Source organism: Rhinolophus ferrumequinum, chromosome 14 (assembly GCF_004115265.2).
Source record: "Rhinolophus ferrumequinum isolate MPI-CBG mRhiFer1 chromosome 14, mRhiFer1_v1.p, whole genome shotgun sequence".
Taxonomy (NCBI): domain Eukaryota; kingdom Metazoa; phylum Chordata; class Mammalia; order Chiroptera; family Rhinolophidae; genus Rhinolophus; species Rhinolophus ferrumequinum.
This window is the reverse complement of record NC_046297.1, coordinates 14377010-14393718: the sequence shown is the minus strand read 5'-3', so window position 1 is coordinate 14393718 and position 16709 is coordinate 14377010. Positions and strand designations below refer to the sequence as shown.

The 16709-nt window shown below is 37.7% G+C and overlaps 1 protein-coding gene across 3 annotated transcripts in view; it reads right to left on the bottom strand.

Moving 5' to 3' along the window:
- Positions 1 to 16709, bottom strand: part of PDE7A (phosphodiesterase 7A) — an 84428-nt gene that overhangs the window by 45210 nt on the left and 22509 nt on the right. The window contains exon 1 of one of the 3 annotated variants that reach the window (XM_033126384.1): positions 3569 to 3743. The exons of the other annotated variants lie outside the window; for them this stretch is intronic. Within the exon in view, the coding sequence (XP_032982275.1) occupies positions 3569 to 3628 (60 nt within the window). The 5' untranslated portion in view covers positions 3629 to 3743. Of the gene's footprint in view, positions 1 to 3568; positions 3744 to 16709 lie in introns of those variants that run through there. 3 annotated transcript variants of the gene reach the window in all.

Here is a 16709-nt window from a genome sequence, read left to right as displayed (position 1 = left end):
TGAGTTTTGTAGCACGTGTAGTTCTTATATATTCACAAAATAAATCAAATTAAAAGTAAAATAAGAATCTACTATAAAGAAAACTGCAAAGAAAAGCATGATCTCACACGCCAAGAGACTGCACCATACAGAACGCGCTCCTGGCAGCATCGGGCTCACAGCGTCTTCCCCTAACAGCGCATCCTAAGGAGGCCTCCCAGCTGCTTGGCGGTAAACGTGCTGTTCTGGAGCAAACAGTCTCCATAATCACTTGGTATGAAAAGGCACCACTCACACCTGCTGTTCCAGGCTCCACCCCGAAGATACTATATCATAGGTCTCCCCTTAATACTGCCACATTAGAGGAACACCTAGTAGCCTGGAAAGCACATATGTGGAAATAAATATTTCTATCAGCTAAATCGTATCAATGAAGCCACAGATGTCATTATGTAATACCTTGTCTTGGTCAATACCCATCAACCTGCTAGTGTCCAATAATGACTTGGATAATAGCTCATTAAAACAAATTTTAACCTGTTATAACGGTCCTCTTTAGGAGAGTGGCTGGCATTATTTTTTTCATGCTGGAAGGGTATTTACTAAAATAGCCACTAATCAGAAAGAGAAAACCTCATTTATCACTTCACATATTAAAGATTGAGAATGACTAATATCAGCTCTCTGTTAAGTAAAATAGTGTAAGTCAAAAACTGAGTAATGAACATAATATAGATTATAACTTTGACATACTAAATTTATTTTAAGATAATCCTTTTATTTATAGAGGCACTAATTTAGATACTGAAATGGTTAGGGTCTGTATTAATCATAATAAAAACTTGGCAAAAGCATAGAATTTAATTTTAAATATACAGAGGATGCCCCAAAAATGTATACACATTTTAAGAAAGGAAAAAAACTGTATTAAAATGGTAATGCTCAATATATACCAATAACAGAAGATGAATACAAGTCATGTACATACATTTTTTTGGCACTCCCAGTATATTAACAAATTACATAGGGATGTGCCAAATATTCATGTTATTCTATTCACTAATTTAAGTAATTCTGGTCCACAAATACTTAGCTTAAATGCTATACTAAACCACAAGACAAAACTCATGAAATAAATCAAAATGAGACAAAAAATATTTTTAAGAATGGACTTAAAATGTGTGTCTGAACCCATCAACAACGACATCCTGAGTGATCGATCATTCATCACCTCAAGGACCAAGATTAAAATGAACACTATTCAATTCTCTCATTAAGCAACCTAGGTAGAATAATCTAATGTGACTCATTTTGAAAAAAATACAGTGTAAATTATGAACTGTAACAATCCAAATTTGATTTCCGTGTAAGAATCATATGAAAAAATAATTTTATGTGCTTTATACACCAACACTGCAGCACAGACTTAACATATGTATTTTTAAAGTTTATCATTTTACAAGCCACATACCAGTAAAATTCTACTTTTACTAAAAATTGTAAAACAAATTTAATCAAAATCCTGTGTCACGTTGTCTGTCATAAAACACTCTGAGCTATCCTCCACATTCCCATTTCACCTCACCAGTGAATGGAAATAACTGAGAAGCTTCTACTCGTGACTTTTCTAATTTAGCCATCTGGGAACAGCTTGTAAAGCAACTAGTATAGGTCAAAACATGGGCGAGGCTGAGCTAATCAGAAACTGACAGCCGCAGCACAAACAAGTTAAACTGTACAGGATCCACTGCCACTAACAGGCGTTTTGAGTGCCCGGGTAAGACACTCACTCTCCTTGAATCAGGGTGAATCACTCTTCCACAAGACATGACTTACAAAGTAAATGACAAAAGGCGTAAAAGTTGTTCCTGAGATTAGTTAATACGTAACTTTTAAAGACAGACATGTTTTAAAACTGAGCAAAGATACTTTAAGTGCTACTGTTTTTATCTCGTTCAAGTTTCCACTAAAATGATCTATTATGCAAAAGCGTGGGCATTTCCCTTACATGGTAAAAGTAACAATATATTAACTAACACTTGCTGAGCTCTTTCCTACTCTGTGTCAGAAAATGTTCCCCGGTGCTTTCATACAAAACCTCACTTAACCGGCACAAGAGGGAGGTTTTATTGGGCTTGTTTTGCTAAGCAGTAAACTGATGGTCAAAGGGCTTAGATACAGTAGCACTAAACTAATTTTTTGGTAACATTACCAAAAAATAGTAACATACTACAAAAGATGAAGCCCAGGCAAAGTTCTGAAAGCTGTTTTCTCTGAGACAGTAGAGTTTTTTCAGAGTATATTCATCTTACATATGCTAGAAAAACATGCTCAAGTTTGCGATTCGAAGATTGCACTGGTCCACTGAACAGTATCTTGCCCAGTCTTATGCCCTATGCAAACAATATACTTAAAAAAAAAGTGACAAAATATTAACAATCTTTTTGCTTAAAAACGTAATTTAAATTTTTTGGTAGTTATAAAAAAGTAAAGTCTCTGAAAACATCCACAATTTAACTAATGTATTATTAATATTAACTTGACCTTCATTCAATAACTTGGTAAGCTAATCCTTTAAACACAATGAGTAAATAGCTCTCAGTGCAACAAAATTAATTCTTCACTTATAAAACACAAGGATTTAAAAACTTTGAGTACACTGCTTTTCTTTAAGAGTTTTTCAATCATATCACTAAGAAAAAAAGAACTGCTTCAAGTGAGAGAGAACTATGCTTAAGACATTATGTTAAATGTGAAAAATTACAGACCTTGCTTGAAAAAGAAATTTAACCTTAGAAGCTTTTGTATTGCTTAGCAAATAGTGCCTTATAGATTTTAAGTTAATATTCTTCAGTGTCTTCATATAGGAAGAAAAAAGCTGCATGGTAGATGAAAGATATACTCATTTTAATGCAAGTATAGAAAAAATAATTTCAAATAATTTCAAGTAGTAATCTTAAATATTTTCTACTTTAGACTCTTATCCAGATGGTAAATGGCTAGCATTCTATCAAGCTTTTCTCAAGTCTGATATTTAGAATTCAAATTCAAAAACGGATTATAGTAAGTTCAAATGTTTTTAATATATAAGTAAGGCATACATTTTAGTAGCAGCAGGGCTTCAAGAGACACCATGATAGAGGGTAGTATTTAGTTTTTTACACAGTAATTGTTTAGAAATCCTCAATAACTGTGCTTTCCATTTATAAGCATTAGTAAATTCTTTATCTCCAGAAAAGAATGTTTAAAATATGTACACCAAAAGTTTAAATTGTTTAATAATTGTATCATCTTAAAAGTTGAACTGCTTTAATAAAAACTTCTTTAAAGGACTGATCCTGAGGAGAGCCACTTTGATACCGAAGAATGATACCATAAAAAGTCCTTGGGGAGGAATAAGGCGGGAGAAGAATAAACATTACACACCATAATTTTAAGTTTTTCAGCTGACAGGTAAACCTCATACCTCTTTTAATCAGAGAAATAAAAACTGAAGCAGGAGGAGAAGAAACCTGACCAGAAATTTCATTCCTACCAAATGTAAAGACTAATGATTAATGTCACAATCCTAAAAATAAAGATGGCCTACCTTAGAGGCGATCCACTTGATAAGAACCAAAGCCAGACACCAGATCAATGTAATTCCCATTGGGTCAATCAAAAGCCCGCGGCATAATCTCCCTTCTCTCGCAGCGAGCAATGAGCGAGAAAGGCTTGTTAGGAGTTTGATAATCACCAGCTGTCCCGAGGCAGGCGCAGGGGGCACTGACTGCCCTGCACCTCAAGCAGCTGCCTTCACACAGCGATCACCTGACCCTCTGAGCTCGCCTGCCAGCCAGCCTCTCCCCCGCGCCTGCTCAATGCCACAACCCAGGGTTGGGGTAGAACAGCGGCAGGAACATTGGAAGAGGAAAGGGAAAAACCTCAGTGAGGGCTGGCCTAACAGTCTTGCCAAATGAAGACACAAGAGGTCCCAGGGTAGCCTCGAGCACGTCTACACTTTTCATACCAACAGAGGGCTCGGAAACAACTTGCACAAAATGTCTGGCAGTACTAAAAGTTTCTTCATTTCTTTCACATGTCCTGGCATTTAAGGATATTAATGCATTTTATTCTATCTTTTCTACTTTTAATACTGAATTTGTTCAACTTTTTATTTCCTTTAGAGCTAGCATGGTGTAAGAATGCTAGAGGCTCTTATAAATATTGTCTGTGCTGTTTAACATTGTAATTCACTCATTTTGAATTTATTGACAAACGCTAGTCAAACAGGGCATTTTTCAAGCAAAGTATATTACTTCCGAGCCCTAATTGCAATCTAGCTTATATTACAATATTTTTGGTACATGTCTCATTCTCTTGCCTGTGAGTGAGATCTGTAATAGCAAAATGGGCCTATATACATCCATCCTCATGACGCTGAGAAAAACCTTTCATGAAACTTTCAAATATTCAGCACGTATTTATTAAGCTACTCTTATGTACTAGGCCCTGTGCCACATGTAGACACCAAGGGCCTAATCCTTGAGTAAAAGCAGACATGGCTCCCGTCCTGGCGAAGCTTATAGGTTAGTCCGAGTCCACATTATCCAAGTCTGAGTATAAACACACAACTGCAACTGTACCAAGTGCAACGAAGCTGCCATACTGCCAACAAAGGAACGGAGGACGTGCCAACAAAGCGTGCTCTGAGCTAGCTGAAAGGGGAGGGACTTCTTCCCTGACTCCGGGAAACGTCCCTGAGCCGAAATGAAGGTTCAGGCGTGACGGCCAAGGCGCAGATGACACCACGCCCCGTAAGGAGAAGAAACGGAAGACGTGCACAGGAGACCGCAGTGCGGGAACGGAACGTGGAAAGCCCGAGTGAGGCCCCACGAAGGTCATCTGTCTCCATCCTAACAGCTGATCCCAACCTGCTGAAGCAGGGGGGTGGGGTGTGGGCTGGCAGGGCAGTTAGGGGGACGCTGCAGAGGTGACGGGGTGGTGGCAGGTAGAGAGGATTGGCCGGACAAACACGCAGGTTGTGACTGGACTGTGTCATGCATGGGCTGCAGCTCACAACGAGACAGAGTCATCTGCTTACCAATGACACACAAATGATGGTTTAAAATATTTGAAACAGCCCAAATCGTTCAAATATAATGCTATTTTCATTATTGCACCCTCAGTACAACGTGTTTAAAAAGGGAAGTTAATTCTAGACCTGTCAAAATGAATCATAAATTTACAAGAGTAAAGATAAATTTTCCTCCATTGAAGGCATTCATAACACGTGGCCATAAATTTCTCACCACACCTTATACATTATATATCTACTGAACTAACAAGCCGTGATGCTGATCCTTGCACAAATCAAGGTAACTTTTTAATTTTGTCATGAAACTAGGTGTGACATGAGATGGTCAGGGTCTTCGATTACCCTCGGCATTCCAGTGTATTAAACAGTAAGCAGACGTAAAGGAAGCCCAGGGGTAGGACAGAGCAGCAGAGTGTAAATCAGCTCCACGCTCAGGAGAAATGCTGGTGGTCGTCTCTCAGGGGCCGTGGAGCTTCAGCCAGTGGCTAAAATGAACTCAAGGTCATTCATTACCTGCGCTCTAGCCTTCGTTTCACGCTCCAAATTAGCCCACGACACCGAAGGCTTAGTCCAAGAATACTTATCGTCATAGTTCCTTTCCAATCAGCTGCTTAAAACGTTAAGTTCTGAGAAGCAAATACAACAATCTGTTGCTATTTTTGGTACAGTACTTAAACATTTTTATAAAGGTCTTTTTGGGTAATGGTGAGCTCAAGAATCTTCCCTTTCTTCTAGTCGAAAAGAGGATTGAATTGGAGAAGAGAGAAAGAATCAGAACTGAGACACAGGGAAAGGGGAAAAAAAAAAAAGACAGTAAGCAAGGCAGCCCTGAAAGTTCTACCATTTCAATGAATTTCTATTGAGATTATTTCCACCATCTCAAAACTCTGCTAGGTTTGGAGCCAAGAGCCAGGGTTTGTTTCCCATCTTTATGGCCAAGGGCTGAGGGACGCCGGGCAAGTTACCACCTCTGTGGGCCTAATGTTCCTCCCTTCACAGGAGTTACATAACATCTATAAAATAATAACCTGCTCATGGTAGAACTTCAATAAATTGTAGCTAAATCAGAATTAAATATATAAACCTTTTCTGAGCCCTAGTTAGGCCTGGGGTCTTGGCTTTCATTTTTCACACTAGTGAATAGGCTGGCTCCCTAATAATGGTTCCCCAAGCACCCTCTTCTTAAAATTTCTACTGTATGTCTGACACTGAAATACAGAGATTCATTAAGACACAATCCTCCCAGATCAGAAAATTCCTATTTGAATAGAAACAGCTATTAAGTTTATGCTTAAAATCAGAGATCCTTCTCTGTTAATAACACGTTTACATCACTGAAATCTCAGGGAACACAGGTTTCTCTTAAAACAGTACACTTAATTTTCTTAATGGCATACACCTAATGGCTTTAAAACTACTTGCTTTGAGATATGAAATACTACTAATTTATCTTGATAAGTTATAAAGCTTCTCTTCATAAAAAAATGTCAATAAGATGAAATAAAATCAAAAGCTGTTACCCAATTAGTATGAACACTCCTTTACAATGTTATGTTTATTTCTTAGTAAATTCTCTTAAAAATTAATCTTTCCAGATTGAATCATGTAATTTATTACCCCATTAAGAAATAGTTGCCTCTTTTACACCAATAACAAATGTATTCTGTTATGTTAACTAACTTTTTTCATCTCACAAAGCCTTAATGAAATGGCAGGGTAGCCAAAAAAAGAAAAGTCACTGACTATACTAGAAAAATTAATGCATAATATAAAGCTCAACTTTCCAAAACAGAATATGATACTGTAAGAGGAACATATAAAACTTTTTCTTACCTTCCTGTGGCTTATAGAACTAATACCTAAAAAAATTAAAGTATTAAAAGCAGACTTCACTATTTTATGAGTATGTGTGATCAATAGAAAGCAAAGGTATGACTTTGATCATTGTGTCTGAGAGAAGCAATCCGAGAGCAAATTTTATCCCTGGGACTTCCTGCCACCCACAGGACACCTGTCAATCTTGGCAACAGCCGTCAGCTACCCATACTGGGACTCAGCACGTCCTTCTCCTGCCCAAATTAGGCTAACCTCATCTGCATTCACATCAGCGTCTGTAATTCTGGAATCCTGTTGACGGAAATAGCCTATCCCAGAGTTCTTTATACAAATGTAGTGTCTGTAGAAAACTATAACCAAGTTTGTAGTAGAAAAATGTGAGCACTATAGCCAAAAACTTGTGCTTTTATAATTTTGACTTCCACAAATTTTGATAATAATAAATCAGGGTGGGTTTTTCATTTCTTTTACTTAAAAACCACATATCAGGACTTTTTCTTTTTCAAACGGAATGAATTTCAAGAAATACAAAACTGACCAAAAAAATTAGGTTTGGTAACAAAAATTATTTTAAAACTATGGAAACACAGGAGTTTTACAAGTTAAGACCTTTTTGTCATACTGATTTAAAGTTTGGAATTAAGTTTTCTGTTATACAGTATCCCAGAATTTGATGGCAAGACAAGTGATTAGTCCTAGCAGGAGGGAAGTAATAAAAACACCGTGACATTTTACAAACATTCAAGTCTTCTGGACCAGAAAACGACCTATGGTGATATTAAAAGAACTTGGAGATATGCTTATCAAACCATTGTTCGTAATATTTTTAAAATTATAGAAAAGTAGAAATGGTCACAATTTTCCAGAAAAAGAAAAGAAGCAGCGGTATAGATTCCACAGCTGTAGAGTCTGGACTTAGAAAAGGGTTATGCAATGTATATAACGTAAGCATAAGGTGACTAGGACACTGGACCAGAAGAATGTCACAGACACAAGACGACTTCATTTCAGCAAGGCTGCACATGTCTGGTGATGTCCTTAAGAACAAAACGGAGCAATGTGAGCCCCACACTAGTTAGGCAGACTCCTAGCTGACTGAACAAACGTACTCAGCAATTAACTACTTGAAATCAAACTAATGGAAGAATTCCAGAGGTAACTCACAAAACTCTGCATTTGACCTTGTCTTGTTCCACACTTTATTTACTGGGGTACAGATCAGACAAATGTGTATCAAATCTGCGTGTGAAACACAAAAGGTAAACCAGCATACTTAATTACAAAATCACTTTAAAAAATAGCCTACATTTTGATATTATTAAGTTGCACGGGTATAGAACAATGGAAGTGGGTTTTAAAAGTTTCCTTAAAAAAATAGAAAAAAGGCCAGAATGTTTAAACTCTAAATTAGTAAGAGACAGTAAGTAAAGGCGAGCTAAAGAAGCACTGAAAGTCAGAAAATTATCCAGACCAAGAATGCTCCGTTATTCTCAATACAGGCAACTTTCATAAGACTGAGTTTAGTTCGGAATCCTACACTGGAAGATGCATACATTCGTGACCTTTTAAAATGCAGATAAAGATACTATGTAAGGAATAGTTTTACAAACTGAGATGCTTTAGGCAAAGAAATAAAATGAGAGAACAGGTGTTAAACTGCTATAAAATAATCTAAGGATTTTAGCTTCATTCTGTAAAATTACAGAAGGTGGAAGCAGAACCAATGGTAGAAGTTTGTGGAAAATAGAATTTGACTCAATATTATCTACTTTCTAAGAATTTCTACAAAAACCATGTAAATTGGAAGAAGCTGTCTCAAACCAGCCTGTGTCTAAGAGGTTGTAGGGCAGGCTAGAATAAATGACCTTCAAGGTCTCGGCCAATTCAACCCTCAATACGATGAATGACTCAATTTCATACCAAAGAAGCCTTCCTAAGAAAGCTACTATTATTAAAGGCTTTTCAACAGGAAATGGCTCCACCATCACTCCCCACCGACCTAGCCATGTTGACTTCCTTAAATGTACTAGAAGGACTCCTTCCCTAGAGCCTTCAGAGCAGGCCCTGCCGACACCTTAATTTCTGACTTCCAGCCTCCAGAACTGTGAGAATAACCATCCGTTACTTTAAGCCACCCAGTTTGTGACACCTCATTTTGGCAGCGCTAGAACATTAATACACACATTTATGGATTGGAAGGTTCAATATTGTTAAGATGTCAATTTTCCCCCAGTTAATTTATAAAGTCAATGCATTTCCAATTAAAATTCCAGCATATTTTTCTTTTTTAGAAATTGACAAGCTAATTCTAAATTTATATAGAAACACGAAAGTCCTAGGATAGCCAAAAATTTTTGGGGGGAAAAAAAAAAACGAACAATATTGGAGGACTTACACTACCTGATTTCAAAGCTTATTTTGAAACTATAGTAATCCAGATAGTGTGATACTTACATAAAGGCAGACATTGAGCAATAGAACTGAACAGAGAGTTCAGAAACAGACCCACAATTATATGGTCAATTGATGTCTGAAAAAGTTGCGGAAGTAATTCAAGGGCAAGTACGGTCTATTCAACAAATAGCACCGGAAAAGCTATATAAACATGAAAAAAATGAACCTCAACATGCAATCTCATGTTATACAATAAAATTAACACAAATCATATATCTAAACATCAAGGCTAAAATAATACAATTTCCAAGAAATGATCTCAGATTAAGTGAACATTTCTAGATATAAAAACACTAATCATAAAAGAAAAAAAATATGTTAATTGGACTTCATTATAATACAAAACTTCTGCTCTTCCAAAGACGGTGTTAAGATATGAAAAAGAAAACCAGACTCCAAGAAACTATTTGCAACATATAAATCTGACAAAGGACTTGTAACCAGAATATATTAAACATATATTAAAAATGCAACTTAATAAGACAATTCAAATAAACATACAGGCTAAATATTTGAATAAACAAATCACAACAAAAGATATAAAATAGCTAATACACATGAAGTGTTGCTCAGCCACCACAGGCTACCACTACACACCACAAGAATGGCTACAATGTGAAAGACAGACAATACCTAGGGCTGGCACCGACGGGCAGCAATCAGAACTCTGCAAATGAAACATATGTCCGAAAACTGACCTGAACATGTCCATGGCAGATTTATTCTTAATAATGAAATAATCAGTTATCAACTGATAACGACATAATTATGGTGTATCCATACAATGAAATACTACTCAGCAATAAATTAAAACTACTGATACATTCAACATGGCTAAATCTTAAAAAATACTGTGCTAAATGAAAAAAATTAGGGGGAAAAAAAGTACATTCTGTATGACTCCATTTATATGAAGTCCCAGAACAGGCAAAACTAATCAACAGTGGTTGGGACAATGGCTGGGGAAACTGACTGCAGAGGGGCCCAAGAGAACTTTTGGGGGTGACTGCAGCATACAGTATCTTGATTGGGGTATTAGCTGCATGGGTGTACACACTTGTTAAAACTCACCAAACTGTATAATTATACCCCAGTAAAGCTGAATTATGCATTGACTCCATGAAAGAAGAGCATGAGTCTACCAGATCTGAATGGGGCTGTTGAAGACGCCACTCATTCAGAGTCGCCAGGAGGTGGAGCTCACTCAACGGCACATAACGCACACACAGAGTTCAATTTCAAAAAGAGGCGCAGAATCTATCTTCTTCCACCCACAAAGGAAGCTTAATGTAGTTAAGAGTGTGACGCGCTGGCAGTGGTTGAAATTAGAGATGTAATAAAGACTTTTCAACAGTTTTAAGGAGTCTGAATTGTGTAAAAAGGAGAAAAGATAGCCACTGAAAGGTTTTATTTAGGAGAATGATGCATAAATGATATTCTGGAAGAAATACTTTGGGTCCCAGTGTGTGGAACAGATTCATGTGGTGGAAGACTTCAGTCTCCAAGAGACCTGTAAGAAGGCTGTTGCCTTACTCCAGAATGAGATGATGGTCTCGATCAGGGGAGCGGTCATGGGAATAGAGAAAGGGGAGGCATTCAAGAGGGTTTAATGATTCTTTAATGTTTCAAGAGGGCTAAGTGTTCCAGGGATAGCTAAGTGGAAGTGTTCATTCGGTAGCTGGGCTTGCATGTCTCAAGGCCTTGAAAGATAAGTGGGCAGGAGAGAGGGATTTGGGAGGAATGCTCTGCACCACGGGTGTCCAAATTGCGGCCCGCAATCCATTGTTAATTGGCCCGCAGCAAATTCCAAAAATATATTTAGTTTACTTAAATAAACCAGGTGAGGCAATACGTACTTCACCTCGAGTGAGTGGCCGGCTGTTTGTGTATTTTACCGCATATGGCCCTTGGTGAAAAACGTTGAAAAAAGTTTGGACACCCCTGCTCTACACTAAGCAAGACCATAGGCTGCGTTCAATTACCCAAGGAGAGAAGAAAAGATGGTTTAAAATCTTTAGGCTCACAAACAGGAAAGGACTAGGAGGACAAAAGGCTAAAACTCACAAATGGTAACTGTACAAACTAAATAACATACCTCCCATGCTATCTGCTTTTTCTCTCACACATATATACAAATAACATTCCTTTCCCTTTTACACCTAAGTAATCTCAAAGCCAGTAAGAAATAGCTTGGAATACAAAAGCAAGTGATAAAAAAAAAAAAAAGGAAAAAGGCCATTGCTCAACAAACCTCAAACTGAATCCCCTTTTATACTTAAAGTTCCTCCCAGATCTAGGCTAGAGAAAGAAGGCTTTTTTTGTTTTGTTTTTTTAGCTCCTCCCCTCAATCTAAGCTCCTTTAGTCCCTTTAGAAGATGAAAGCAAAATACAGCGGATAATATTAAAATTTCTTTCATCCAGTTCTGTAACAGACAGATTTGGAAGAAGCCAAGAATAAATTATAGCTAACCAAGAAAAAAAATCTATGTTTCTATTCCTATTATTATTATTTACTAAGAGGCATGAATGAATGTTTAGTAAAGTCTCTGAGAGCACTTCCACTTTCAACAGTGGACTAGTTTACAGAACTGACCCTAACACTGAGAACAACTGAAAATGCTGAAAAATACTGAAAATATCTACTGAAATGACTCCAGGAGCTGGTAAGAAAATAATGAACACTCAGCAAAAACTAAGTAAAGGCAGGAATGCACAAGGGTAAGCAGAGTACTAACGCTGGCTTTCACTGCAAGGTCAAAGTAAAGTGGGTGAACCTGGGCTTTGTGTTTTTCACAACCTCATGGTTATATGGAACCAAAAGAAGACCAAAGCCCAGGTCTGGCCAAAGTGTAACCTCCCAGTAACTACGACTAATGGAATACAATGAGCAATAATAATGACATTCTGCGCTCATTTAAAAAAATAGCTTGAATCAAATTATGTGCAATCTGACAACCATCGGCTAGAAAATCATGATATAAATTTATGCAGGCGAGCAAAAAGATTGTCATCTTTTGGATTTGCTGCCATTTTGATGAACATAATTGCAAAGGCAATTAAGACACACTATTTTAAGGAGCTCTAACTAGAACAATGCATAAAAGAGTAGTTTAGTAAGGTTCAGAATAAAAGAATTATTTTCTCTTAAATTAACACCACTTGTTTATATTTAATAAAATGCAGAAATCACAAAGGTTTCTGTACTTAGTGTATACAATTATATGCTTTGTTTAAAAAAGGCAAAAATAACTTTTAATTTGCACTGAGGTACATGGTACTTCTTGTTCCAAAGAAATGCATTTATAATCATCACTCCACAAAGAAATTTAAAACTTAATTTATATCACCTAACATCAACAAAAGTCTCTCTCTCTAAAAAAAAAAATATTTTCTTCATACAGACAGTAAGTAGAATAGAGATTACTGGGAGTAGGCAAAGGGGGAGACACAGTTATTGGGTGGCACCATGAAAAAGAACAGGAAATGGATAGTGGTGATGGTTGTACAACAATGTGAATGTAAGTAAGGCCACTGAATTGAACACTTAAAAATGGTTACAATGGTTAGGTTTTACGTTAGGTGTATTTTAGCACAATAAAAAACATACATAGGAAAAATGTTTTCATCTATTTTTCCTTAAAGTTTGGAATTCACAAACCAATATCCTCTTAAAATTGGACTAGGGGAGCAGAGGCTTTGAGTCATGTCATCATGGATTCCAGTCTGAGGGCTACCCTTCCTACCCATGGAGTCTCGATACAAGTTACATTCGAAAGCCTGTTTCCTCCATTTAGATCATGGGAAGGTACTCAAACACAAAGTTGTAGTGAGGATTAAAACAGATAGTTGTGATACGCATAAAATAATCCAGGAACCTCACCAAAGTGTCGTACCAATTCTCTGACACAGTCCAAATGAAAAGTTATTAACAAAAATTTGCAAACCTTTAAAAATCATCTAATGTCCTTTAACCAGTGATTCAACAACATATTCAGGCATATCAAAGACTCGGTTCAAATTCTGTCAAATGGCTGGCCCTCTCTACAGAGCAGACATTAATCCACCTAGCTCCTATTTAAATTGCTAGTTTCTCTAAGTTATAATACGAAACAGTCAAGGAATTAAAAAAAAAAAAACACTCATTAACCTAGTAAGTACAAGTTTGACCACAATGCTCCCCTTTTCAAATTTCTGCCAGCTGCTACCCAATGGCAATAGTCCACTTTCAGCCCTCTACATCAAGAACAGGCATGCATTTTCCAATGTTAAACTAGTCAGAAATTTGTCCAAGTGGCTCAGAGTCTAAATCACAATTTTGCTCTTTAAGGAAACCTCACATGGCTGGTGGGAATAAGTGTCAAACACCTCCTCATGATACAGGAGTTATTCTTCTAGCATCCTGTATTCCGTGTGTGCGCGCGCATCTGTATATTACAATGTTCTGACATCTTCAAAACCTTTCTGCCTGGGGAACACCTGCCCCTCCCTGGCCTAGCCAATTCTTAGAGATAGCACAGGGCCCAGCCAGGAGCTGGCCTCTGATAACCAACCCACAGCCGGACCTTTATCAGACCCTTGCACCCCAAGAGGCCTTAACCATCCCTGGGCCAGGTACCAGGCAAGCAGGGCCCACTCCTATACCCCAAGGCCCACCCAAATTATTGCGATTAGCCAGTCCTAAACTGTTTGTTGGCTCTGCGCTGCCTTGCCTCCCCCTTGGAAACCCCAGTCAAAGCCACGGCCTAATCCTTTCTTCTGCCTCTTGACCACACTGGTGTTTTCCCAGGTGGCCCTGCGTGAGGAGCCGTGCCTCCTGCCTCTGGCACCTGTGAGTATAATACTTCTGTTTTCTCCTGAGCCTTTCCTGTGTGGCCTCAGCTGACTGACCATCTCATAAAAAATACAAAACTGATTGAGAAAGCACAAAATAGAACACTGTGAGTTCAACAGTTATGTTTAAATGAGTTTTATTCATTAATCACAACAGTATCTGCTTAAATGTGAAAAACACTAGCATATATGTGTGAGATTTATTTAACTTTACTATTTCAAATACGTGGGGATTCAGGAATCCCTTGCCAAAAGCCCAGATCCTCCTGGGATCTGCCATTCTCAATTGGGAACCACTGGCCGGAAGATGACAAGCCCAAGTGTGTGTGTGCGTCAGAGCAGTGTGGCTGCAGCCTCACACCTGAAGAGAGGGCCCTGACTGGTCCAAAGCACCTGTCTTGCCAGAGAGACTGGTTTAGAAATGGCCACGTGTGATGCAAATTCTACCGGGAGAGCCTCATGGGATGGGTTTCTTTGCGCTTAGAACGACACAAAGGGAAGGGACAGTCCTTCTCTTCCTCTGGAAGTTGTCATGTCTGGATACATGGAACTATTAAAGCCACTTTCCAACCATAATGGACGCTAGCGTGAGGACAACTATAACATACTGCAGGTGACAAAACAGAAAGACAGAAAGAATGGGTGTCAGTGATGATGACACTGAATTGCTGAATTAACCAAAACATAGCCACTCAACCTTGGCAAGTCTTGTTTGAAGAAATCAGCTTCAGTGTTTTACTACCTGCAACTAAATACAGCCTAGCTGTACGGCCAGTGGTGTGTGAGTCTGCGCACTCTGGCTTAAGGCAGCCAATTCTGCACAACTCTTCCCAACAAGTCACTCAGTGACATGCAGTGAGAGCTTCAAATCAACCATGGTAAGAGTATGCACACCACAGGAATCTGCGAACACCACAAATCAAGGCTACTCTTCCTTCAGAAAATATAAGCATTTACCATCATACCACTGGTCAGAACCCCATTTCAAATTTTTCTGTTCATCCAACCTTTTTATTCCCATAATAAAGTTATAAATTAGTAATATGAAATTTTTACCACTAAAATATTGCTGCACATATGTGGGTTTCCAGTAAGATTTTACTTAGAGAAGATTCCAGTATCTGAAATATTACGATAAAATATTTCACAATACTGATAATATAATGTACATTAAAAATCCATGCGCAGTGAGAGAGAATGCATTTAGACGGACAGAGACCAGGACACTTGAGCTACACACCAGTATGCTCACGTCATCATCTCTAAGTGGTGGGATTACAGATGATTCTTATATTTCTGCCTATTTTTTCTCCAAGTTTTCCATCATGAATATGTATTACCTTAATAAAGAAAAATACAATTCATGCTTTTAAAAGGAAAAAAATTAGCGTTTTTGTTCATGAGCACAAGACGACGTTATTTTTCTTCCATGTGTCTAGGAAGAGCCCCTACAATCCTTTGCAGGTAGGAAGGTAGCCCGAGTTTTAAAATGTGCTACCATCTACAGTACAAAGCTATAACCATGTTCTCTGACTACCTCAAGATGACGCTGTACGCATGAACTGAATTACATGTTCTAAGAGTGAATTCTTCACACATGATCATTTTGAGGGGAAAAAAACCTGAACCAAGATCTCTCCTATTTCAAAATATGCATGTGGTCCATGAAATTACATTAACTCTCTTGCTAAAGATAATGAAGTCAAGGACCACTGACCATGAGTCAGAAGACCTGGTCTAGAGGTAAACCTTATTAGCCATATGACCTCTGGCAAACAGCAATCTCTCTCTGAACTTAAACCTTCTCATTTGTTACCTACCCATTTCTCTTCATAGGATGAGATCAAGTAAATGAAAGAACTATCAAGTGAAAGACAGTATTATATGCCACCATTTCATATCTTACATAGATGTCATAAGATTACATACATATCTTAAGTCTTCTAACAACTGTACTTTGATATAAAACACAGCCTTATAACCAGCAATGCATGATGCCAGTTTCCTTGGTAACAAGTTAATTTCCTCACTGCTTGAAAGATCTTTGTATTAAAAAAATCTCTGTTCTCTTCTGCTTTATTGTTTTAAACTTGCCTCAAAAAATACAAGGATGATATCAACAGGGTACTGTTACCACAACATGACACTGGATGGGGGAGAGAAAGCTATAGATCATTTTCAGTAAGGAATATTTGCTGCAAAAGTCCTAAAGAAAATACAAGTAGAATCATTAAGAGAATAATATGTCTTAACAAAGTAAGAATCATTCTAGAAATACAGCAGGTTAATTAGAATATTTACTAGGATAATTTACCAACTTAGTCGATCAAAGGTGGAAAACTAAGCATCTCAGTAGATGCCCCAAAACGCATTTGAATAAAATGAACCCCCCTCAAATAAATACTCCAAATAAAGTGAAGGTAAAAAGGCAAAACTATTATTTGCAAGTGATGCATTTGCCAGTGATTATGAAATAAATAAGAAAAGATACTGAAAATCTATTAGAAACAATAAGAAAATTCAGAATGCAGCT